Here is a 27,852-nt window from a genome sequence, read left to right on the forward strand (position 1 = left end):
AAAACTATGATGCTGCCACCACCATGTTTGACAGTAGGGATGGTGTGTTGAGGGTGATGAGCTGTGCTGCTTTTACGCCTAACATAACGTCTCGCATTGTTGTAAAAGTTTGATTTTGGTCTTGTCTGACCAGAGCACCTTCTTTCACATGTTTGGTGTGTCTCCCAGGTGGCTTGTGGCAGACTCAAACAACACTTTCTCTTGATATCTTTAAGAAATTGCTTCCTTTTAGCCACTTTTCCATAAAGGCCAGATTTGTGCAGTATACGACTGATTGTTGTCCTATGGACAGATTTTCCCACCTTAGCTGTAGACCTCTGCAGTTCATCCAGAGTGATTATGCATCTCTGATCAGTTTTCTCCTTGTATGAGCTGAAAGTTTAGGGGGACAGCCCGATCATGGTAGATTTGCAGTGGTTTGATACGCCTTCCATTTCAATAATATTGCTTGCACAGTGCGCCTTGGGATGTTTAAAGCTTGGGAAATATTTTTGTCTCCAAATCCAGCTTTAAACCTCTCCACAACAGCATATCGGACCTGCCTGGTGTGTTCCTCGTTCTTCATGATGCTCTCTGCGCTTTAAACAGACCCCATGAGACTATCACAGTGCAGGTGCTTTCATACAGGGACTTGATTACACACAGGTGGATTCCATTTATCATAGTTAGTCATTTAGATCAACATTGAATCATTCAGGGATCCTCACTGAACTTCTGGACATAGTTTGCTGCACTGAAAGTAAAGGGGCTGAGTAATTTTGCACACCCACTTTTCGTTTTTTATTTGTTAAAAAAGTTTTAAATATCTAATAAAGTGTGTTCCACTTCATGATTGTGTCCCACTTACATATTCTTGAATTAAAGTGCAACTAAGGAGAAAATATCAACAGACAAGTATAAACAAATGAAATCACATGAAATTGTGCAATTTAATGCCTGCGAGCATATATATATATATATATATATATATATATATATATATATATATATATATATATATATTTATTTTTTTTTTTTCCTTTATAAAATCTGTTTAGCGGCATACACAATGTGAAATTATAAAACAAATATCGTATAAAATACGGGAAAACCCTACAGGTTGACAGGTATGCAATCTCTGTGACTCTTCCTTGAAACTGCCCCTCCCTTCCTGCATAGCACAAGTACAGATTTGTTACGGCGCTCATAATCAACAATTTTTTTATATTGTTAATTTCATTTTACTAATCCTATTGCTGTACCTTTTATGTTTAATAACTATTCGAAATGTTTTTTTAAGTGATCAGGAAATGTGTTTTATAGCTATTTAGGGTTCACTTGTATGCCTTTAAGAGGATGGGAGCATCCAATTAGTTTTTAATTACTTCATATCGAGAAAATTTGCTCGGTACACGAGCAATTTGAGTTACGAGCGGGATCCCACCACTGTATAGGCCTTTGGACTTTTTGGTGATCTGTGATAAGCAAGGAGTACACAATTTACACAAACACAAGCCTGGAGGACTGAGTCTCTGTCTAATTTGTTCTGTATTCCATAATTTCTTCTTTCCATTTATTTTTATTTTCCTCTCAATAACATGGCCTGGTGCCTCTAAGGAAAAGTCCTCATGTTAATTAGATCTGACCTGAGAATCACTTAACTGCTCCTCAATGCTTATCCCTCTGCCCTCCCTCCCATTTTCCCCAAGCCTTTGCTCCGTTCACTCTCACATAGGTCCATTAACACCCTTCCCTCGGCACCCACAGGCTGGGATGGGGTGGGGGCACGCACAGCCAGCATCTTCAAGACATTTTGAGGGCATGCCAGGAAACATTAACCTACAGGATACATTTTGATTTGAGGACCTGTTTTGTAATACTGCAAAATAATAATCTTTCCAGCTCAGTCTATTGAAATAAGAACCCTAACATTGTCATCATTGTTAAATGACAAATGTGGCTGTCATTTGTGTGAACTTGAAGGAGCAACACAAAATCATTTTAGAGCTAATTAATTAATAAAACAACACAAAATCTCTGCACTTGTGTTCCCCTCAACTCATAAAAATGTTATATGGTAAAACTTTTCTGGATTGACTTTGAATGTAATGAATCCATAATGTATTATGATGTGGACATTACTGAATAAATCGACGTTGTGTTTTATTTAACAGGGTTAGACCTCATGCCATGTGGTAAAGGCTTGGTGAAATTGGGACTTTGAAAAAAAACATTTTGATCAACAGTAATTGTTGCCATGATCTTTTCAACAGAAATATATATATTACAAAATATGTATTTAGGGTATCATGAGCTATATGAGTTACTAACAGCACTCCTTATTTTCGTAAGTTGTATTTGTCTTGTTTTGGCTTTGAATATCCATCTCATCTCATCTCATTAGCCGTACCGCTTATCCTCAGTAGGGTCGCGGGGGGGCTGGAGCCCATCCCAGCAATCATCGGGCAGTGGGCAGGGGACACCCTGAACTGGTTGCCAGCCAATCGCAGGGCACACAGGGACAGACAACTCATTCGCTCATTCACACCTAGGGACAAATTTGGACCGGCCAATTCACCTGAAATGCATGTCTTTGGAATGTGGGAGGAAACCGGAGTGCCCGGAGGAAACCCACGCAAGCACAGGGAGAACATGCAAACTCCAGACAGGAAGGTTTGATCTCACGACCTCAGAACTGCGCCGCACACGCGCTAACCACTGTGTCGCCGTGCTGCCCGGCTTTGAATATGTCTTTATATATATATATATATATATATATATATATATATATATATATAGGTTGGTTGGTTGGTTGAATCCCTTAACCACTAGGGTCGTAAGGGCACCATTTCCGTGTCATTTCATGTCAAATTTCAAAGTTAATTGTTTTTGGTTCGACAAATTTAAAACACCACTTGTTTTACACTAACATCAGTCGAGTGCCGATTTAGATTTCTCAAGTTCACTTCTGTCATAAAGGATGACACGATTTAAGTGAGGAAGCTGCAATTTGTTAAATATAAAATAAATAAATCACACACTTAAAGTCAACAGACGACACATGCAAAATCCCCTCGACAAAACCTCACACTACAAGAGATGAAGCTTGTCAGTGAAACAGACACCTTAAATGTAGCCTGAAACAGATGACTAATTTGACACAAATCCCCATCTTACACTGCATTTGACCTCGCAACCAGCCTCTATCACCCCAGTACCCAACAGGCAAGTTGCCTGTCAGTTTAAAGGGTCAAACAAAGGTAAAAGCTAATGTAGCTACATACCACAATACAGTTTCATCCTTAAAGCATCTCGAGTTGTGAAACCAGTGACAGAAACAACAGCAGCTTCTCATACTGACAGTATTCACACTCAAAAACGTGTCAGTCACGTTCACTTTCCTCGTACGTTTCTCAATCAGTGTGTGACTGAGACCACCGTATAAATGTCAAGATCCAATAGGGGATGGAGTGAAGAACTGTCTGGGTATGCGTGTATGAGAATGCGTTAATCTCCTTTAAACACCTAGCACTCCTTTACCTGCTCAGACAGGGCCATGGGTTAATTCTGTCTTCAGGCATTATGGCTAATAATTGCACATCAACCGGAGTTTGAACTCGCTGACACATCAGCGGCTACCATGGTAACCTTATCACACAACCAACAGAACCTTGTGAGCTCACGTTTTGTGAAAGGGTGCATTAAAAACGTGTTCAATTGACAAATAAAACTAATTCAACTCTTTAGTAAAGGCATGAATCATTTTGAGCAAAACAGAGCCGGAAAACACAATTAATTTCCGCGTTCTCAAGGTCTTGCGTGATGGACGTGTGAGTCAAAATGCAGTTCTGAAATTAGCTTGACTCTTGGACCAGCTGAGGTGACGGGTAACTGGTGAGGCGCTAACACCATCTAATGAACGCAGTGATTTTTTTAAGATCTCCTCACAAATAAATCTAAGGTGGGATTCCCAAAAATGTATAAATCAAAACATTTATTTTAATGTCAAGAAGCTGCATTGTAGCATTTTGTAGCTGAGAGCACATAAGTCTTGTAGCTTGAGTAAATGAGGTGATTAGCAGGGATGCTGCGGGCTGTCACACATCAGACACAGGGCTAAGAATCCAATTGCAATCTACTTGTCAATCAACAGCCCAACGAAGCATAAAACAAACAAGTCTAACATATTACAAAAGCTACCAAATAGCCAGGGGTGTAAAATCACACTTATATATAACCTTATTAGGCGGCGGAAGTAAAGTGAGAGTCAAAATCCATTTCCTTTCCTTGTCAAATCTATGCAATTGTATTTCTGCTATTTTGAAGGAGTTTACAAAATTAGCAGCCATTGCAAAGAATGTTTAATTATCTTTCAAGATATGCATGGCAGTATCGTAAGACTTGAAGGTTTACCCGATAAAACTTGCTGTGCCCAGTGGTCAGAGATGGGACAGACAGGGAATGGTTTTTGACCTGGGCAAAAATTGGCTAACAAGAATTGGGGGTGGTCATTAGACTCTGAACTCCATTTTCTGAATTCTATTTGTCACTCTCTATATGTCTTATAACTTTTCTATTTTTGGAGTGAAAAAGCAGTGACATAGTAACTAAGAAGAGAGTTTGGACCTTGGTATGAAAGTAGTACTCAGAGCCTGGTGAGCTAATAAAAGGTGACTTATAAAGCACTGGGGAAAACCCTCCACTCAGTACACTGAAATAATAAAATATAATTTGCCAAAGAACAAATAAAGGTGAAAACAAAAACACCTATATACTACACAGAGAATGGGCAATGAATGGCATAATAATTCACTAACAAATATACAATTAAGACATGCACGACCAGCATTGCCTTACTACACGCAGAACCTTGATTGTGAATTTTACGAGGTATTACTGCTATATGTCATTCCAGAGTAAACTATGGTTCAGTAGAAAGTACATCATCAGGAAAAAAAAAAACTTTCTGGTCAAGTCACTCTTTAGTATGAGCTGGGACCCAAAATAACTTTGGAAAAAGCTTACCCCTACTATAATCGTAGGATCCCATTTGACGAATGGAAAATACATATAATTATAAAATATCCAAAGCTGCCGAACATCTGAGCTGTTATGTCTGTCTGACTAACAAAATAGTAATGAAGTCAACATCAATTTACAGTAGAATGTGATGTGAGAGCAGTGCCTGTACCTTTTGTGCCACCCTGTTGATTTTACAGCATTATACATATTTTCTAAGAACTAGTGCAACTATTTGTATTTTAGAAATGCATATTGAACTGGTATCCCATTCACACTAACTAGTAACAAACAAATAACTCAACTTCAAAAAGGTTGGCGATCCCTGTTGTACAATATCTAAAGCAATCAGCATTAAAATGTACGGTTTGGTATAAATTGCGTAAACAAGGGATACCATGGAGTTTAGCATTTAGGCAACATAGTATATTGTTCAGTATAAAACCAATCAAAACAATTAACTAAACATCCATGCTTTTGGACTTTCCGTCTCGGCTATTATAGAGCACAAATCAAAAGACCAATTGAGGATAACCGCTTTTTCGTTGACTTTCATGGTTTTTCTTCAATCTGGAAAGGAATATTTCCATTGTTGGAAAAACATCTGAATTAATAAATGCTGGCAGAAAATGGGAGGCGATTTACTGTAATATATGGAATATTTATATGGTGTGGCCGTGTGTGTATGGGCGTGCACGGGGTAGGGGGGGTTCTCTTCTCCATCTCACCCCCTGCTTAAAACAAAAGGCCTCACAAAATTACCAGGGACCAGAGAGTGATAAAGTACTGTAAATTCCGGACTATAAGTAGCTTTTTTTTTTCTAACTTTCAACCCTGCGGCTTATTCAGTGATGCGGCCAATTTATGTAATTTTTCTAACAGCCGCTAGCGGCGCTCGAGTGTTGCTAACATTAACTGCCCTGTCAAAGCTATATTATTATTATTAAAGCTTTGAAAACTCTCTTGGTGTACCGTCTTTCTTTGTAAATATGTGTAACCCATGTATAATATGTATTTGCAACTGTATATTTTTGTAATGTATTTATTTGTATTTATTTTAGACACTTGATCTGATCTGCTTTGCACGGGTGAACGAAAAATGAGGGGCGGAACAAACGCGGGGTGCCGAGTTTAAGTGGGGACCGCTAAAGGTGAGGGGCAGACAAGGAATGAAGAACAGGTAAAAAGTTGGTTAAAGAAAAAGGAGTTGCGTGAGTAAATGTGTTCATCTGATATATTTTTCCCACCCTTACATTTGGAAATACACAGTTTTCCTTGGATTACTTTCAACGAGACATGGACTCTGCAAGTCTGCATCAAACCTTAAGTACAAGTATCATTTTCCGTTCATTTTGCCGGCTGTGATTTTTGGACTGTGGACTTTGATGAAAGACATTTAGTTTCAATCGCGGGACTTGAAGTCGGGTTTGGGTTAATTTTATGTTTGTGTTACATGTTTAAATGTGGGCGCATGCGGCTTATATACAGGTGCGGCTTGTGTATGTACAAAATCGGTTTTCCTCTTAAAATGTGGTGGGTGCGCTCTATAGTCCGGAATTTACGGTAATGATAATGTAATGACGACCAATCATAGGTTTGAGCCAAGAGAAGGGCTGCATAATAGGCCTTCAAAGTAATTCAGGGACGGATAAGTAGAGTTATGTGATTGTGGAAAAATTGAGAGATGAAAGACATGAGAGCAAGAGAATCCAAAGAATGAAAGTATGAATGGGCATATAATCTTCCACTCGATCTGCTACAGTATATGTTATTGCCCCAGAAAAGCTACAAAATAGACATATGTATCCCAAATGTAAAACAGAAAAAAGTATGTTAGGGTGGCACGGTAGATGAAAGGTTAGTACGTCTGTCAGTTCTGATGTCTCGGGTTCAATTCCAGCTGCCGGCCTCCCGATGCGCAATTTGCATGTTCTCCCCGTACCTGCGTGGATTTCCCCCGGGCACTCCAGTTTCTTCCCACGTTTCAAAAAAATGCATCTCAGGTTTATTGGCATGTCCAAATTGTCCCTAGGTATGAATGAGTGAGTGAATGGTTATTTTGCTCTGTGTGCCCTGCGACTGGCTGGCAACCAATTTGCTGTATTGCCCTGCGACTGGCTGGCAACCAATTTGCTGTATCCCATGCTCACTGCCCGAAAACAGCTGAGATTGGCTCCCCTGCGACTCTAGTAAGGATAAACGGCTCAGAAAAATGAGGAATGGAGGTTTATATGTGATAGTGACACTGGATATGTAAGTAAACCATGTCAAGAAATGTGACACCAATTGCTCATTTACATTTAGGTTAATGAAGAATTGAAAAGCTACATAACAAATTAATATATAACAAACCAGGGCTGCAACGATTAGTCGACGTCATTGATAAAAATCGATGATGGAAACAGTCAACAATGAATTTGATTGTCACGTTTTTCCAACAGTAGATTATGATCTAAGTTGAGAGTGCAAAAGTCTCAAGCGGTAACATACAGAAACACATACACAAAACTTTTTAAGTTTGTGAGCATTTTAACCTGATAATGGCGCATGAAGAGACTGCTTGCAAAGTTTGCAAAGCATGCCTTGCATATCATGGCAGAACCTCGGTGATGCAAAAATAAATTAAGAGATAACACGTCGGACAGTTCAACAAAACAGAGTCTGACTTGCAATCAAATAACATTCAAGCCAATACGGTTTTGATGACATGCATTGTACATTGTATACGCATATATATCACTATAAAAGGGAGTTTGAACATTATACCAGACTGTGTCTGAAAACTATATCTGAAATTAAATGCATGCAGTCTGAAGAACAAATGTCAGTTGTTAAGACGTTAAAAATGTCAAACGTCAGGTGTTAAAACTGTTTCATTTCAAACTGTTGAAAATTGATAGGTTATTTTGCTTCAAACTTTATTTACAGTTCTACTGCCAATGATCCTGTTCTTGGTTTACAAAGATAACAATTGTCTACTTGATTTCAATTTATTTATCTGCCTGTCCCTAAAAAATGGACATAGGTTTATTTATGGATGTATGTGTTTACTGATCGAGCGCTGTGCTGGTTTTTATTAACATTTTGTGCAAATTTGCAGTATATTCAATAAAATAAATATTTTCTATTTGTTTATTCTACCCATTTTCTCATGTTTATTTATCATTTGCCACATAATCAAAGTAAATTCATACATAATTCAAGAAAAAATGTACGAATTATCTAATTATTCGACAAATAATTTCAATAGACTTTTAAAATAGTTATTAGTTGCAGCCCTATAAAATACCCATACAAAGTTAGAAAATAATTATCATGTATCTATTTCATGTCTAAAAATGAAAAATGAATGAGTATGACAATATTTGTAGGTTTAGGTGAAAGTGAATGACCCCACCACCCGGACAAAAAAAAGGAAAAATAAAAAATAAAAGATTGAACAGGCAGCACAGCAGCTCAGTGGTTAGCGCATATGCGGAACAGTTCTGAGGTCATGAGATAGAACCCTCCTTTGTGGAGTTTGAATGTTCTCCCCGCTTGCGTGGGTTTCTTCCGGGCACTCCGGTTTTCTTCCACACTCCAAAGAAAGCATCCATGTCAGGTCAATTGGCCGGTCCAAATTGTCCCTTGGTGTGAATGAGCGAGTGACTTGTCCGTCTCAGTGTGTCCTGCAACTGGCTGGCAACCAATTCAGGGTGTCCCCTCCCCACAGCCTGAAGATGGCTGGGATGGGCTCCAGCACCCCTGCAACCCTACTGAGGATAAGCGGCGTAGATAATGGATGGATGGATGGATGAATGATTGAACATTTGTATTCAATGTTGGTCAGGAAATTGCTTATTACACAATATCTTTGTGGCTTTCACATACCCTAATATTTAATATTTGCTTTAGGATTATTTACGAACTTAGTAAATAGGCTCTAAAATGTGAGGGGCACTTACAAATTGTTGTTTAATAAATTATTGAACAATTTGTTATTTGGTTTAACCTCATTTCAAATGATGTCATTGTGCAGTATGAAATGAAATCCATAACAATTTTTCACACTCTTTCGAAGTCACCTTGAGCGGTGGCTGGTTACAACTGTGTGCTATCAATAAATTCACTTTTATTTTTGACACCAATAGGAGACCAAATACTGGTCAGCAGTTAGATTCAGTTTCTGAAGAGTACCTTTGAATATAGCTTTCTTAATATGAATAAAATGATAACAGCCAAATCTATCCATCCATCCATCCATCCATTCATCCATCCACAACACCTCTCCACTCATTCCTATCGCCAACAAGAGCGCTAGCTTCTACTAGATTTAGACCTCTTTCCTGCAGTGCACTTATAACACCATCCATCCACGTCAATCGCAGCCTTCCCCTTGGTCTCCTTCTACAGACAATATTTAATGCAGTGTCTTGCAAATGTGTGTTTTTAAGGGGTGGGACCTAGTTAATTGCCTTACAACACCCTTCAATCTGCTTGTGAAACTCAGTCCGTGAGCTGTGGCCAACATGTGCATTGCGAAAGTGTGTTTAACAATACACATTGCATAAAGTAAAGGGAGGAATACAATACAATAGTGACAGCGCGGGGTCCTTAGCAATATACAGGACTGTCTCAGAAAATTAGAATATTGGGATAAAGTTATTTATTTCTGATTACGGCAAAAGCTCAAATATCTCATCTCAAAATATTACAATATCATGAAAAAAAAGACTTTATGGCGAGTCATAATCAAAATGGTTAAAATAACAAAAGGTTTGCAATATTTTAGTTGTTTTGTAATAAATCCAGAATGTATGATATTTTCAACGCTAGATGTTTCTTTCAAATGAGAGGAGCCAGTGCCAGTCAATTTTTAACATTTTGGCTCATTTTTAAAGACCTACAAATACTTTATTTCTGTAGCCGTAGCCATAGGACATATCAAAAGAAAGGTTCAACCTTTATCTTTCATTAGAAAAAAGTGTGTTTCTAGCTTTTACAAATGTTTAATTAACAACAGTTTAACATTGCTAAGTTTCTTGAAAACACTCGTTTCCAAGAAAACTTCAGAGGAAAACGGCTTTTTGTGAAAGGATGCATTCCAAGTAGAACCTTCACTTTGGTGCTTTTTTCCTCCAATATCTTAACAATGCTTTCTGTAAAGTCAAGGGTGCTTTGCTTGCAAAATAACATTTAATTGCAAGAATACTGAACTTATGCATTAATGATGCAAGACCTTTGCAAGAACTTTTTAGCGCCTCATGTTTCAGATGACGTGATCACATGATTTAGGTCACCATGGCGATCGCATGCCAGCGGACGTGCACAAAACTTCATCCCTCTCTGCCCAGACGATGACAAAGAGACTTAGTAATCTTTTTAGAGAGAAAAAACCTTGAAGCATTAACTGTCAGTAAGTATCCATATTTTCTCTGACCACACTGCCTTACTACACCTATACTAGCCATACGAGGCCGCCTTCACCCCTAAATCACTGTATACAGGAAGAAAGACAAGGAAGTGTGGGCTTCCTCAATGTGTGGACAAAGATTTGAAAGCTACACCTGCCAACTAATTGTCATTTTTCATACTGAAATGACTCCCAGAGGCTTGATACTTACCCGCACCAAACCGCGTATTTTTGTTTGTTTTTTTTTTAATTAAAAAAAATATATATATTTTTTTACGTTTTGCCACTCAGGGACAAGGATTCTGACACGTTTTATGTGATATGGCACTGGATGAGTTATTTGCATGACAGAAAATAAAAAGAATAATCACAACAGTCTTTTTTTCTAAAAAACAGTCTTCGATAAGGACAAAAAGATGTGTAAAATAACCTTGATGGGAAAAAAAACAACAGCTTTGGGAAAAAAAATGAAATAGCAGGATTTAAATGATCAAAATGTTGTGGGGAGAATTATGGTGTATATATTTTTCTCTTATTATTAACAAAAAAATGCAAACAGGGTGACACAACATGATTGCAGACCAAACTTTTTTAAACTGTTTTTTTTCATTTTATATTTTAATTTTACATATAAAGAAAAAAGTAAAATTAAAAAGTAAGACTTGCCATTGGCAAGCAAGAAGTGCACAAGTTGTTTTGATGACATACCTCAATGCTGAACTGTTTCCTCTTGAGTTTAAATGCTAAGTCCTTGTGGTCAGGCAGTTGACTTGCAAGACAGTTGAGGTAAGGCACCTGCCTTACATGTAGCAGCCCTGTAAGTGAATTAACAATAATTAGTCGCATTTGTGTTGAAAGACAAAAAAGTTTAGATGATCTGTAACCTCTGAAGTCAGTTGGAAGTTTGTGTTTTCTTTTGTATTTCATAATTCTAATTATCAGCATTATCAATACTAAAATGGTCAACTAACATCCTTGATTGAAGTTTGTACTTTAATCTGAATTTACAGTGCAGATGTGCTCAAAAGAGCCTGTTTCCCCCGTTCAAGGACAAACATGTTTTCACTTTTATATCATTTTAAATAATCCACCTGTTGACTACTAATTCATACATTTTGTAAGTAATTTATTTTGGAAGCATTAGTCCGTGTAACAGGAGCAGAACGTGTAAATGTAGGTTGTCTCCAAAGCAGAAGAAATAAAATTAAGAAAATAAAATGCTTACGGAACACCAAACACACACTAAGAAATGTAAAATGCGTGTGACAAAACATTTTCTAATTAAAATAAGAAAAACACCTCGTAATGTTAGTTGGAAACAAAAATAAGTCAAAAATATACTGGCAAATAATGTTTACTATTTGATTGATTGTATTTATTTGTATATTTATTTATATTATTTATTTATTTATATCCATCCTAATTTTAAGTATTGTCTTCTTTACATTTACATTTTTTCCAAATCATTTTTGTGTATATATATTTTTTTTTAATGTAAAACAATTATTCCTTTAAGGGACATTGTGCCTCCTATTGGTAAAAACACAGCTACCTTAATTCATTAAAAATAATAATCAAAAATAAATGAACCCATATAATCCTTCAAATTTTTTATCACTCGTAGTTCGAGAAATCTGTACTCATTTGACATAACATGAGGCTCATCCGCCATCTTGCTGCGTTGGGTACCCGCCCCTCTAAACCGAAAACGTTGTGAAAGGCTGAGCAAAAATAATGAGAAGAAAATTGTGCGGTTTGGTCACTTTAAGTCTCCGTAGTTTCTTCCTTGTGCTTTGGCTTTGTAGTAAGGCATTCGTTTTCGGTGGCCTTACGCAATGTACTGACATTTAGTGGCCAACTTTTACACAATGTCCCTTTAAAATAAGGATGGAATGTTGTTTAAATATGTCATTAAACACATACATAAAATAATAATCCTGAAAATGAGCGAAATGATCTTAAACTATATTTCAGATGAATGTGTCCACTAAAAAACAAACAATAATATTTAGAATCAGATTTTTATAAAAGACACAAATCTGGTATGGAAGGTGGCACTTATCTAATTTCTTGATTTAAGACTTTGCAAAAAGTAAGAAATAGAGAGGCGTTGTGGCAAGTGATGGTAATGAATGGAGTGGGTGGAAAGTTGTTGGAAGCATTGAAGAGTTTTTATATGAACAGCAGAGCATGTGTAAGAGTAGGGAGTGAGACAAGTGAGTGGTTCCCTGTGTTGACTAGTGTGAGACAGGGGTGTGTGATGTCACCATGGCTGTTTAATGTGTACATGGATGGCGTAGTGAGAGGTGAATGCAAGAGTATTTGGCAGAGGTGTAGAGATGATGGACAACAGTGAAACAGTGTGGCAGGTCAGTTGTTGTTTGCAGATGACACAGCGCTTGTGGCTGATTCTGAGGAAACATTGAGAAGGTTGGTAACGGAGTTTGGAAGAGTATGTGATAGGCGTAAGTTATGTTTCAATGTTGGGAAGAGTAAGGTGACGAAGTGTTCACGTGATGGAGTGGGCATGGCGTTAGAAATAAGCTTGCATGGACAGGTGCTGGAAGAAGGCGAAAGCTTTAGGTACTTGGGTTGTGATGTGGCTGCAGTTGGTGGAATGGAGTGCGAGGTATTGCAGAGTGAATCAAGGAAGCAAGGTTTTGGGTGCTCTGAGGAGAGTGATGAGCAACAAGAGTATGAGTATGGATGTTAAGAGGGGACTGTATGAAAGTGTGATTGTGCCGACTGTGTTGTATGGTGCAGAGACTTGGAGCCTGAATGCAGATTTAAGAAGGAAATTGAATGTTTTTGAGATGAAGTGTTTGAGGAGTATGTTAGGAGTGACAAAATTGGATAGATTGAGAAATGAAATTGTGAGAGACAGAACTGGAGTAGTCGTGGAACTGAGCAAGCGTGTTGATAAGAGAGTACTCGGTTGGTTTGGACACATGGAGAGGATGGATGAGGAGCGAAGGTTGAAGAGGATTTACAGAGCAGAAGTAAATGGAAGGAGACCAAGAGGAAGGCTGCAATTGATGTGGATGGATGGTGTTATGAGTGCACTGCGGGAAAGAGGTCTAAATATAATGGAAGCTAGAACTCTTGTTGGTGATAGGAAGGAGTTGAGAGGTGTTGTGAAAGGATAGTGGGATTGTGGACGCGTTCTTAAGGATGATGCGGCAGGGGTAAACCAGTGAAAGATATCGGCTGATGAACAAAAGAGTGTGTTGTGTCACCCTGACCCGAGTGACATGGCCGCTTTCTGGTGTCCAATTTTATCTGGAGGGACAAAAGAATGACCAACTTAGGTGCTTGTTTGGGTGTTTGGGCAATGGGGTTGGCCATGGTCCAAAAAATTTTGTGTGTGTTTTTTGCTTTTTTTTCCCTTTTATTTTCTTTGTTATTGTATGTGTTTGTCTTGCTGTCGGTCACTCCCTCTTGAGGGATATGACCAAGAGAACTTTGTATATTTTAATATTTTCTACTTTACTGTAGAGAACAAATAGCATATGTATCCGTCATATGCCGTATCAGACAATTTGTATTGTCTTGATTTTCTTAATCAACTTAAGAAAAGTAAGTAAGGTCTGTGGCACCAAAATACACCACGTGGTCAGATGAAGTTGCCCTTGTCATTCATCAATTCTTTGATGGAAAAAGTTATATTTTGACTCAACTGGAAAAGGAATTTACAAGTAAGTTGGTGTAAATGAGCGTGGGAGAGAAGTCGAGGGTTCGAGGGAGTAATGGAGAAAGAAACACAAACAGAGAAAGTGGGGGGATGGTGAACTCTCTTCTGTGCACTTGGGTGAATTCCCTTTGCTTGATTTGCGGTGACAGGCTTCCCAGCATGCTTTGAGCAGCCCTGAACTGCTGCCGCAAACTCGCGCACACACTTGCAGCCATCTCGCGCTCTTACCAGATGAGTCTGCGCCCGTGAACGCACGTTTACACAATTGTATGCGTTGATCAAACACAAATGGAATTACTTGGTCTGATTATTATGGTGATGTTGTGTTTTTAAACTATCAGGTGCTTATCTGAAGAAGCAGAGTGAAAAAAAATTGTGCTGAAATGATGCACAATAAAAACTCACGTCATCTGCTATTTATTGTTTTTACTTCTTGTTACTCAATTGGGACTGTTTAACTACAGAAAAAAAAGGAATAGGTGGTAAAATAGCAAAAGCGCAAGATAGGCACGGGTAAAAATACCACGGCCGCTTATTTTGACCTTTATGCATGGAGAGTGTGATGAAGTGATAGAAAAGAAAAGATGTGCACAGAAAGGAGATGCTGAAACATCCGCACAAAAGTGATGGGGAGTTCTATCCCATTGCAAACTCCTGACCCCCCCCCCCCACCTCTGCCGTCTCTCGGCCGTCCATTACCGACGTCGTTCTCCCCTACTGGAGGCAAGGAAGACTTGCCCCCATTTATTAGCAGGGCATGCTGGCCATGGAGACATTGAGTGAGGAATGGGGAGATAGAGGCAGAGAGGAAAAGAGAGTGATGGTGAGAATATCGATTCCCCAGTGTTGGACTGCTCTGCTCCAGAGCCTCAGGGGTATGGGACTGGGGATGGTGAGGGGGAGAGAGGCGAGAGGAGAGAGAGAAGGTCTGCTGGAGGGATGGAAGGGAGGCAGGGATGAAGGGGGAGGGGGGAGTGGAGGGGTAGTACAGCGTGGCAGCTGAATCCCCCCCGGCCTGTCTACTGAGGAGCACGTCTGATTGAGCAGCAGCACACTAACGCGTGCTGACAGCCTGGGCTGCAAGGGGGCTGCCCTGCCTCTATCCACAGCCCGGGCCAGAGCCTTAATGCACTGTTTTGTGCACGTGTATGTGATAGAATAGAGATATAAGATAGAACGATAAGAGGGAGTGTGTGTTCTTACCATGGTAATCTTTGTAAAGTGGGCTGGTCTCCCTCTCAGAGCCTTTGAATGACTCTAAGGCGATGACATTGTCACATAGCCTGGTTATGCTGCCCATTAGAGATCGGTTCTGGAGGAGGGCGAGAGGAAAAGTGGAAGGGTAATTAACAGCCTCCTGACAGGCCACCAGTGTCAAAATTAAATAAGGTCATCATTCCTGTGGCGAGGTCACTCCGGCTCCTGTGCTCAGGTGAGAGCGATGTAAGACTGAGAATTATACAGAGGAAGCAAGGTCGCTAAAACAGTCAACCATGGAAACACAAAAAATGTCAACAAGTAATACTTCAGATTGACCTCACTTCTGTATGTAATCCCAATCCTGCTTGTGCCAGCAGAAATCAGAGGGTAAGTAGAAGTAAGCTCGATGAGAGGAGCAGAGGAGCGCTCCCCCTACTGGTTGGGTCAGTGATTTATGAGAGGTGAGTCAGAGAAACAATCAGTGGTAAATAGAGTAGGTAGGAAGTAATGCAAACATCAGGGACACAAAAAGGGTGGAGGCAGAGAATAGCAGGAGTGGAGGAAGGGAGACAGAGGGACATTGGGATGGCGGGAGAGAGGGGAGTCCTGCATTATTAATCCCTTTGCCTCCTGAATGATTCAAATCCTTCTCTGTGTGTTGGCTGCCACAGCCTAATGCAGTTTTCATGCCGTCATGTCTTTTCCCCACTCTTTCTTCAGCCTTTTCATTTTTGTCCTACTTTTAAAGAATGCACATCCCACCAGCCGAGGCTTCCAGCACTTACGGGGTATCTGAGGTCACTTGCACGCATGCAATTAAAAGCTCCCGTAAATTCAGCAATGCCAAATTTTCCAAAATTAAGTTAAACTTTACAAGGCCAAAACCAAGGCGAGAGTAGCCAAAATTGGTACTTAAAGCCTCAGTGTGTAATATTTGACCACCAAATGGCAATGTATTGTCTAATGCAAACGAAAACCAGAGCATTAGAGCACACCATAGTAACAAGTTGCCAAAATTTAATACAAAATGAACTGACAGAAAAGGATGTAAGGCAATGAGTGTTTCTATTATGAAAGAATTTCCCACGCCAATTTTTTGAAACTATATTTGTTTGTATTGTGCTTCACACAATTCTATCACTTCGAAAACTTTTGTACAGTAAGTGGATTGACTCATAGACCGATATGTTTATGGCTTATCTGCAAAATGTGAGCAAAATGTAAAGGACTGTCTCGGGAAATTAGAACATTAAAAAATGAAGTTCTTTATTATCTGTAATGCAATTAAAAACCAAAAATGTCATACATTTTGGATCCATTAGAAAATCAAGTGAAATATTGCAAGCCTTGTTTGCTTGTATTCTAATATTTGGAAATTGGATCGTTGATTTCTCACCATAATGAGCAAAATGAAACAGTTGACTTGATAATGACGTAATAAATCCAGGCTGTATGACGTTTTTGTTTTTCTAATTGCAATACAGAAAGTAAGAATAAAAGCTCTATAACAATATTTGAGGACAGTCTTAAAATAATTAGTTTAAAAAGTGTATACATTATTTACTGAAATACTAAGAATAAAGAATAAAGAGACAATAGCATAGTACATGTAACTCTTTTTTAGGAAGCTACAGGAATGTATTTGTGTTACAAAAAAAGTTCCCAAATTAAAGTACTCAATTTGGATCATATTTTTTAACTGCATTACATATTTTACAGTACTTAAATTTCTCATTACAGACTATCATAATTAGCCTTGTACATTAGTTATATGCTAAAATGTATATATTGCCTCTTTAAGCAATTATTTCACCCTTGGGGAAAATATATAATTATGTGCAATAAAATAAATAAGTCTTAGGTTTGGAGCAAGGGATAAAAACAAGCATTGTGATTCAAGAAACGATAAATAGCATTTACTTTGATGCATAGAATAGTGTGTCATTTGGAAATTAAAAATAGATGGGACCACGGCCGGAGTGGGCCCTTTTTCACTCCAGGAGTTATATACCCAAAGCCGGCCCACTTGGCTATGGCGGAGGAATTTGAATGAATGGAACAGCAGCAAGCTCTTATTATGGAATTTTATTGGGAATAAATGTAGGTATATGTCGATAAGTTAACAGTTAACACTTAGCCATTTTTATTCAAAGGGAAATCATATGAAGATTCTGATATAGATGAAAACGTATGTACCTATGTACAGTATCGTTAATTTGAAATAGAAATTGTACTTAACGTTTTTAGTTAGTCAACATAAATAAAATCAGTAGAAAGTCAATCATTTCATCCCCCCAAAAATGTAGATTTTAGGTCATCATGGAGTGTGGCCCCTTCTCAAGGCCTCTTATATCCCTCACGCTGAAGTTTTTCCTTGGTCACCAGGAATCTGATCAGGGGATGTTGTAAATGTGGCCTGTGCGGCCCTTTGAGACATATTGTGAAAACTGGCTATACACATAAATGTGACATGACTTGACATTTGACTTCCGAACAAATTGTAAGGATTTACACTAATTTCTCATAAGTCTTATGAAGTAGCTTCACTGCACGCATTTGAAGGAGGCTACTTAAAACATCAAAATCTTCCTATGCAAAGCACTGGTCTATGCAACTTTGTTGATGACAATGTTATTGCCTATAAACATAAGAATGTCCTTTTTAGTGTACATCAGCATGAAGGCCTCAAAATGTTACTTAGACAGTGGCCTTATTAACCTAGTTTTCACATATTTTAAACCAGAAAAGCCCCCCTAGCATGCAACCTGAGTACAGGAAAGGGTCAACTGGAAGTTGTATGCCAGTCCAATGAACATGGTAGACATCCGTGAGAAGGTTATATTGTGAGACAAGCATGCTTATTTCTTCTTTTTTCGTTGTTTTGCTGTTCTTTTTGTTTCCTCTTTTGTTTTTTTTCAACAAAGACTAAGTTAGAACTCACGAGGAGACGAGTGTTTGTTGATGCTTGTATATGGATACTAATAATGGTGGTAAACCTCAAAAGTCAAATCCTGATCAAAAGAAACATGCTCCTTTACGCTGTTTACTTAATGTGTCACTAATTCATGCATGAAAAGAAAACCACATTGCAAAAGGTTCATTGGCTAAAAAAAAGTGTTTTAGATGATCACCTTTTATTTAGGGGTTGTACACTTTTTTCATGGCCAAAAATTAAGTACTTTTAAGGATGTTCAAGAGCAAATTTTCAAATTCTCCAGTACATTTAAAAAAGAAAATTGTTCTGAATCATGAATTTTTCAGATCCACAAATATATCTGCAATTTACATAGACAAATTTTAATCTTTCGAGTGTATTTAACAAGACATATGATTTTTAGATCTCAAGTAAATTGCAAATATATTTATGGATAGGAACAATATGTGTGTAAGAGCCAAATCTCTCCCAGTATAGGTGTTGGGTAAAATTAAATAAAATGATCTGCATTTATATAGCGCTTTTCAAGTCAAGACTTCCCAAAGCGCTTTATAGTGTGCTTCACATTTCCCAGTAGCGGCCGTGCAGCAATGTAAGGCGCTAACCTGCTTATTGGGGGCATTAGGGGGTTCAGTGTCTTAACCAAGGACACTTCGACATGTAACAAGGAGGAGGTGCATGCACCTGTCCTCTTAGGCGTGACCCATAGGGGGCGAGAACACCTAATATACAACGCCATACAAACAAATGACATCACGATGGAAGAACTGCAATGGCAAAGTGGAGCCAGCAGGGAGCAGAGTCTTTGTCATTTTTAAGCAGACTTCTTGTAACTGTGGCAACTATTTTAAGAATTTACAAGCACTTCACCCAAAATTCAAGCACTTTTCAACGCTTGAAAACGCAACATTTAAAAGCAAGCATTTTCAAGGATTTCAAGCACCTGTACCAACCCTGTTTATTGTTATAATTCATTACCAGCTCAGTAGCCTAGATGGTAGTGTGTCCGCTTTGAGACTGGGAGGTTGCTGGTTCGCGCCTCGGCCGAGTCATACCTAATTGGTATAATGGCGGCGCCCTCTATTGGCTGCGGCTGCATCGACTCGCTACAATGGGTCAGGTGTATCGACATTTCGTTCTGTGTACATTGTTACAAAGAATGACAATACAAAGGAAATTATTATTATTATTATTATTATTTGCATGTTCTACACCTACTGAATTGGTAAGTGAAAGTCTTTGCATGGGTCAGAAAAGCATTTAATCTGACAAGCAGGCGAGGTGTATGTGAGCAAATTTTAAGAGGAAAAAAATAGTGTTTTTTGGTATAAAAGGCAGGGTAGCAAGTGAGAGTAGGAGGTAGCACCAGGACAAGCCTAATTAATGTTTCAGGTGGACTGGGGCATGTAGCTTTTTGGAGAAGGCTTTCAGTGAGTGGCTCAGCTTTCCAAAGTTCTCAATAATGAATAATGGGACCACCTCTGTGTCGGCCATTGAACTCACCAATATCACTTGGGAGAGTCTTTTTAAGCCCAGTCTTAGCTGACTAAGCTAATTATCAAAGCCAAGAGTACTTGACTAACAAAACCAAAACAACTCAATTGAGCCTCAACCACTCTTGATAACTACTCTAGTGGTTACAAGAACATTCAAAAGTTGTCCTTCAATGGTGGCTTGGTCAGCCAACACCTGATCCAAGTTTCCCTCCTCCTATATGTCCAGGGTGGATGAGGAGGAAGACATAGATGAAGGGGGTTTGGAGGCCAGGCTTGATGAGGGACTTGGGGACTGCTCCCACCACAGCTGACATCTGCTAGTTAGCCAGTCTACCTTTTTTGATGAAGCCAAAGTCGAGAAGCACGGAGTACGTAGGCGTGGAGCCAGGGCATGTTGTGACAACACAGCTGTTCTTAAAGTAACCACTCTTGTGGTCATTTTGCTCTAGCAAGTCTGATAACGAATACAGACGTTAAGATGGTTGTTTTACATTAGAATGGTCGAAAATTTCAAGATTGGCTAAAAGTTCCAAGATGTTAACAGGAGAAAGTCTCAATTGGCTCCTCTGGTGATCACGCCTCTTAGGTCTACTGTCCGGGGGAGGTCTGTGCTTTGCCATATGCCTCAGCAGATGACTCTACCTTCACACTGAGAGGCCAGACTGGACACAGACTCATGCAAGCACACTCCCACAACCCCCGTCTAAAACATGCACACCCTGAGACACAACTACCCGCCGGGATATTTACAGTAAAAGACAATAAAACACAAGCGCATACTTTCAGTTTGAAATCAATTAATACAATTCGAAGAACACAAACAGAAAACATTTTAGATGCTGTTCATGGAGTGTTATTGTGAAAAGGCCTGACATAAGAGGAAGATGTCTACTGCAGACAGAGTTTAGCAACAATAACATTAATCCACAAAATTGAGAGGACACTACATTGATTATGAATTTAAACCCCTTTCCGTTCCTGTACAATTAGCCTGAAATCCCGATCTAAGATGTCCCCAAAGTAAATTGAATACTGTTCTTGAACTGTTAGGAGAATATGGATGGTTTTGGTATACATAACTAACATTAAGTTATCTGAGTTTGAACATACAAAAAATAAGGTTTTTATTCTGGCCTGGGTTTTTTTGCAATTAAATGCCTGCAGATGAGTATAGCATGGGCATCTTAGCTGGAAAACAAGAGAGACAATAGCGTGAAGCCTAACCTGGTACTTTGTCAAATTTGATTACAAACTAAACACTGTATTTTACACATTTATCTAATGGTAGGTGTAAGCGTTTCCAAAAGTTGCCATTTGGAGATGACCAGTTCACAGCCCTTAAAACTTGGAATTCGTGTATTCTTTGGGCAGATTTTTAAAAAAAATTGTGAAAGAGTTGTAAATGTTTGACTTCTCTTTCTAGAAGTGAATCCATGATTGTGCATACTTGGGAGTGATAATGGTGCTTAAAAATGAATCACGATTGGCTTTGCACACATTTAACTTCTGCTCTGATTTGAATGCAACCCGCAAATGTGTAGATATTTATGTTCGAAATTCATTGGCTATCCAATGTGTCAATCCAAATTTGAATCAGTCCAGGGTTCCAACAGCCTAAGGCAAGTTAAATTCAAGACTTTTTAATGCCTTTTGAAATCTGATTTAAAGTAGACGAAAAAACACAATTGAAACTAAAAAACACCTTTCTTGCACACAAACACTCTGCCACATATACATTACCTGGCACAGCTCTTAGCCATTTAGCCATGATCACCTTCCCATGGTCCAAAGTAAACATCGCTGTCCGTATATTGTGTATTGTGGGTAGATCTGAGACATGTGTCTGCTCTGTAAGGCCTGACTGAAACCACATCAACGTGTCAATAGTTATGTTATTGTGGTCACACGATGTTGCCAAGAAAGTAAATCGTTGAGTTGCTAAAAAAGACTATTGATAAATGTTACTTAATTTTTTTTAGTTTTTTTAGTCCTGATGTGTTCACATTTTCAAGACTTTTAAATTTGGATTCAAGACATTATAATGTCAATTAAGGCCTTATTTTTAGAATACTGAATTCAATGCCTTTTGGGACATTTTAAGGATCCGCGGGAACCCTGTCGGTCACTATTGGATAAAGATTTTTGAAGCCAAATTGGTCAAATAGTTTTTTTCAATACGGTCCTTCATAAGTGTTCAGAGGCTAAGGACCACAAAAAAAAGCAAGCAATTGGCCAAAAGCAGTGTCAATCAAAAGGTTAGTGGCTAATGGAAATATTTAAAATAATCTGACGAGTCTGTTTATTTTTAGAGGGGAGTAATGAAACAGACGGATACAACAAAGTTCGTCAAACAATGCAGGGTTGCTTCTATTTTTATTTGGTCGGCAGTAAATATTGTTTGAGAGTAAATATTTTGCACGGTTGGATTCACTGAACTTTCATGAATGTAATCACACCATATTTGCTGGGTATCGTTTCATTGAGCGGACTCTCATGAGACGTTATAAGTGAGCTATGCGGGCTTTATATTTTTCGTGTATCTCGTTTCAGACTGATTGTGATGTTTCTGTGATGAGTATATTTTTAAGTGGTCATCATATCTTGAATCCCAAGAGTTAGAACTTTCCAATGATATGTGGCATGACATATTGTTTTTTAATCTTGTTTGGAAATAATTCTGGGTCGTCGGAACAGAAAGGGGTTGAATTCCGAGCAAAGCCCACCTGCACCCAAGTTACAGTTCCATAATTGATATGTCAGATAAAATCTGTCATTTAGCAAAAATCATAGCCATTGCCGTGATTTGAAAAGTTAGAAGAGGACTGCTAATATTAAATGGATTTATCTATTTTTGTTTATATACTACCACATTTTAGGTGTCATTATCCTATTGATGTTGAGTCAAGTATTTATCATAATATGACAACTGCTGAAATTGCGATAAAAATCATTTTCAACACATTTCAAAAACAAACTTATGAGAGCGTAAGAAATGTTTACAACATTCAAAGGTTTTGGGGTGAATAAGTGTGTTTTCATGAGAAGTTTGCATCCACAAAAATTGCATTTGTGCTAAACTGAGGATAATGGAAGTGCACCTGATAATGTTATTTTAGATCTATGGACTGTGGCAACCTATTCATATGTCTTACCTGAATGAGATGCGAAGGAACAGTAATTGCTGCAACTGAAAGTGATGACCTCAACAGAGCCCGGAGACCGTAGAGAAAGGTAGTGAGGGCGTGGCTGTGTTTTGGTTTGTCCTTACAACAGAGGTCATCACCCCACAGAGGTGAGCCGAGTGAGTGAAGCCCAATGCGCAGGATGTTGCGTGGTTTTGTCTAAAACAGGCCAAACAAAAATTAGGGGGAACATACCAATACGCAAATATTTTATGTTGAAATGGAGTAGGAAGAAAATTGATTCATCAAATCCAAACTTGTATTATTCAATCAATATATGTTAGTTAACTAGTTTTAAATTGAAATATTATAAACCATCATGTTTGTACCACATTTTCATCATGTTAATCTGTTAATAAACAACGGGGTAGACTGCTGGAAGTGTGAATTTCCCTACGGGGATGAATAAAGTATCTATCTATCTATCTATCTATAATGCCAGACAAAAATTATCTAAAGAGTGAAGTCAATAAATTTACGTTGCCTGAAAAATTTACACATGTGTGTTGTATTTAAAATGATGAACAAATAGTATATCACAAGAGTCAACTATAGACATAAAACCCGTGACCCAAGGCCAGTGCAGAATTTTTATTTTTATTTTTCCCGTGCTTTGAAAAACATGTTGGCTATCATGATTACTCCTCTAAATCTTAGCATGTAAAATGACAGTTAAAGTTTGGAAATAGACTGTCAAAATAAAAATGAATAAATTAACTAATATCTAAATTGAGTACTTATTTTGACAGGATTCTGACGAATAACTGATGATTATACGATGTAATAAAATAGGATTACAACAATTGGAATTTTCCAACCGATCAGTCTTCTATCTCTTAAGAAGTCAGACCGGACAAAATCGATGTCTGCCAACACTGATTTTTTTTTTTGTTAAAACTAATTGCATAACTTAACCCCTCTAATCACCATTTATCATAAAACATGAAATAATATTTGTGAAACAATAAAACATTTGTTACTTTGGCACAGGATATACTTCTAACATAAAAATAAGTACTCATCTCAGAAGACCATGGTGGTCAATCTTTTCATGCCAATGAGAACAGAGATGAGATTGTGACAAGGAATAGGTCGAGCACCAAGCCCCTAAAATTCCTAAATTGCAGCCAACAAATATGCTGGCTAATAAATTGTCATACCTTTGCTAAAAAATATTTTTCTCTATGACTGTAAACATGGACTTAACAAGGATTTTTAACTTATTGTGCAATTTAACATGTTAATGCGACTTGCATGATGACTAAGGAATACAATATGAATCATCTTAAAACAATATCAAAAATCTTGGAAATTATGCTCTTGCCCAATATGATTTTCGCAACACAATATCAAAAGGCGTTTTGGCTGGATGTAAGTGTTGCAGCTAATCGTAATTAAAGACAACAACTCATATCCACTTTCCCCAGCGTTTCCTCCTTAAACAAACATTATGTCCTAAGCAGGGTGACAGAATTTGTCATATATATCTAGAAATAAGAGATTTTATATTATCCCATATTATTTTTTTTTTTATTAAATGCTTTCTCAAAACATTAAATATACATTATTTAAATGTTTAATTATTCCTGTAAGGGAGTTGAAATGCTTTGCACCAAGTAGATTAAAACACATTAGGGGGCAGCAAAACAATGGATATTTACGCCTTTGTAGAAGGTTATTGTTTAAGTTACAAAAAATATAGATTCAGGCCAATGGTTTTTAACCAAAAATCTGACAAAAAAATCTCGGATGTTTGATCCAATTCACCAATAACATATAAATATAACAACATCAAGTCAGCAAAAATAGAAATACTTGTTCCATTCCAAGTTCACACACTACAGTATGTTATATATGAAGAGTCACAGCTTGTCATTTTTAATTATAGGTGCTGGGTTTGGGATTGTATTCCCAAACTCCATATGAGTCTGGACAGTGGGCTCAGCGGTACAGACAATCGGAACACAGGGCCCAAACGTGAGTGGACACAACTGCCCAATCACAGGGGCCATCTGACATACACACAATGGACCTGTCAGACAGGCTTCCAATATGGCCGCCACCCAGAAACCCCAGCACATTTTTGGCACCAAAGCCCCGATCGACGGCCAAGGGGGCCTTGCTAAGGCTGGAGTGACTTCCCTTAAAACGTCCCACCCCGAAACAAGGGATCAATGCAATCACACTACTATGAAAGCGAAGAAAAAAAAGCAGTGGGATATATATCACTGAAAGTGGGAGAATGCTTAGTCCGTCTTAAACTGTGAGAGGGTTTTAACCTTTAGTAGAATTGCCTTTTATTTGGGATGTCTTCGTGTTTATTGAGGTGAGAGCTCCCAGTGATTTACAAACTCAGCTTACATCTGCTCACACTTTATTTTTACTGGTCTCCTTGCCTGCTACAGCCCTCCTCCTCTATTATGTACACCCTCCAAAATTTGCCTCTACCCCATGCGCCATCACTTCCTCTCCTTACACCACGACCTAAGCTTCTTTAAGAGAACTATCACAGGAATCTAAGAAAAATAAACCTTATTGTTTGAGTTTTTCACAGCTGCCTCATAGTTTCCCCAAAGAGGAACTGGGAAAGTACACAAACACAAATAAATAAAAAAATACTTTGTCTTCCCATGAAACTAATTTCTCTAAACTTGTCATAAACTGATATGCCCTCTTTATCGGGTTGTAAATGAGATTATTTAATTGACGAGTGAAGCACAGCGGGGGGCAACTTTGGTAACATAAACGTTGCTGTAACAACAACAACAATAGAGCCCAGGCTTAACTCCTACAGTTTGGCCTATAGAACCACTGTGCCAAAAGAGTACAGTTAAGGGCAAGAGGCCAGAGATCATAAAGACAATAAACAGAATTAAACTGCAAGTTAATAGGGCTTTTCTTAATAAAATTTGTTCAAGAAGCTATTTTATAAATTATATCATATTTTTGGGGAAAATCTGAATCATTTCAAATTTTGGTTTAAGTCAAATGTATGCTTTTTTGTGTGTGGAGTGAACACAATCTATGTAAAAAGATCAGTTTGCACACGGACATGTGTGTGCATTCGTATGTGGCTTACAGGCCCGGAAACGGCTCGATGGATTTTTGAGAAAGTTTACAGTTATACTTTAGGCTTCTGGGAGTGTTTTTAGCCAGGTTTCATGTCAAGGCACCCTTAAAAAATAACAACAAAGCTGCGTTGGAGCTAAATGCGGCTCTGCCAGGCAACACCAAGCCAGGCAACCCCGGGCCATTAAGCATGTTATTCAAAAATCAAAAGTATAGTCAAATATGAATTAAGTAATTATCAGCATGTAATTTGAGAATAACGTGAGACATTTTGACAACTTGCATTCCATGTACATAATGCCAAAATGTATTATTTTAAAATGTGCATGAAGGGGATTTGTAATTTGAAATGGTCTTTCTTTGTTGCTTCTTACCACGGGTGCTGCTGCCACATTGAAGCCCTCCCTGCATATGACATCTTCAATAGATTTCAGCAATGCAGCATAGGCCTGAAGCACAGGGCTGGAAATAAAATGCAGAAAGTAGACATATTACAGAGAAGGGAGACAACATGAGACAACTTTCATTGGGAAAACTAAAAAATTTGGAGGCCAAATAAATGGACACAATGCTGTTCAAATTGGAAAGCCTATCATCTTCGTGGATTAATTCGCTATGATTGCAGCATGCTCCTCCTGACTGTGCTTTTCTGGAGTCACTATCGAGAGATCCAATTAATTTATTTGCTTGATTAAATTACAACATGACTGGTCCTCTGTCAGCTCCCCCGAGGTTTTGATCGTGCCTAGACACAGACAAGACCGACGTATGAGACGTGCTTACGCTGAAATCAAATACAAAGATTGGACAGCATTTTGGTGTTTAATCAAGGGTAACATCTGCACCACTGACAAAGCGCATACACAGAACCAACAGCTCAGCTCATTTTGTGCCTATTGGGCGGCCAATCGGAATGTTAACCCCAGCTTTTTACACAGGACCCTCCACTTAAGAACGCCCTGCCATTTTAATGACCAGTCTGCACAGAGTCACAGTGGGCCGCAGTGTCACTTATCAATTTGATCTGCAGGCTGCGAAGAGCTGATACACATATATCGGTCACACATCAACAGCTTCCGCATTAGGAATAGTAATACACACTTGTGTCGATTACACTTGTGCCAAGTATATACATGTACTCCATTTCATTTATTCAGTGCAACAATGGTGGCTCCTGACCCCGCTGGGACTAATGATAGAGCTGGTTTTGGTGAAAGAGGGACACCTACCCTCACAGGCCCCTTTGCCGAAGCCCCAGCTCCAAAGAAGGGTTGGGGGGAGATGGCTTGAAGAACCCTTTAGTGAAAGGTTGTCTTTGCTTGGCAGCCATTGTGTGAAATGTCATTGTCTGTCAGCTGCCCCTACTGAGAACCCCTCATTCAGGTACCAATAAGGTCTAGGTGCTTAGCTACAGGGCTAGCGCGTTGGCTAATTAGGATCATACGTGGGGAAGCTTCTTTATCTCAACGTTTGGCTTTCATTGAGGGGGAAACGGGGGTGAGCCAAGGGGGATGCTTAGTCTTAAACAACAGGATCTGTATCACCTAGAGAGCAATTTGAGCCAATTATGCCTTCAAGTGAAACGGAGCAATTTAACAGCTAGGGGCTGTGGACACGTGCAAGGGGGAGAAGCCTGCTTGGAGTTAGTCTGGCACATGTGTGTGCATGTCATGCATGTCTATGTAAGCGCAGCGGTGACGGGCGGGCTGGGGGCACAATGGTGCCGTGCAGGTGTAGTTTCCAGCTGTCTAAATGTCTTGATGATCAAACCTGCAGAGATGTCTAAAAACAATTCCAACTAAATGTACTAACGAGGGCTTCTTTCTAATATGGGCAGTATTTATGTTAACCTATACAGTGCACTTTGAAAGTGGCATAAAACGTGTATC

General features: G+C 38.7%; 1 protein-coding gene across 3 annotated transcripts in view; it reads right to left on the reverse strand.

Moving 5' to 3' along the window:
• The window catches only part of elp4 (elongator acetyltransferase complex subunit 4), a 98,826-nt gene that overhangs the window by 56,567 nt on the left and 14,407 nt on the right, over nt 1–27,852 (reverse strand). For all 3 annotated transcript variants that reach the window (XM_088334662.1, XM_088334663.1, XM_088334664.1), the window contains exons 6-9: nt 26,338–26,425; nt 22,865–23,053; nt 15,285–15,393; nt 11,099–11,205 (exon numbers count right to left, since the gene is read on the reverse strand). In XM_088334662.1, coding sequence (XP_088190788.1) covers nt 11,099–11,205; nt 15,285–15,393; nt 22,865–23,053; nt 26,338–26,425 — 493 coding nt within the window. The remainder of the gene's footprint in view (nt 1–11,098; nt 11,206–15,284; nt 15,394–22,864; nt 23,054–26,337; nt 26,426–27,852) is intronic.

Source organism: Urocampus carinirostris, chromosome 4 (genome assembly GCF_059441175.1).
Source record: "Urocampus carinirostris isolate Australia breed hairy pipefish chromosome 4, RoL_Ucar_1.0, whole genome shotgun sequence".
NCBI lineage: Eukaryota > Metazoa > Chordata > Actinopteri > Syngnathiformes > Syngnathidae > Urocampus > Urocampus carinirostris.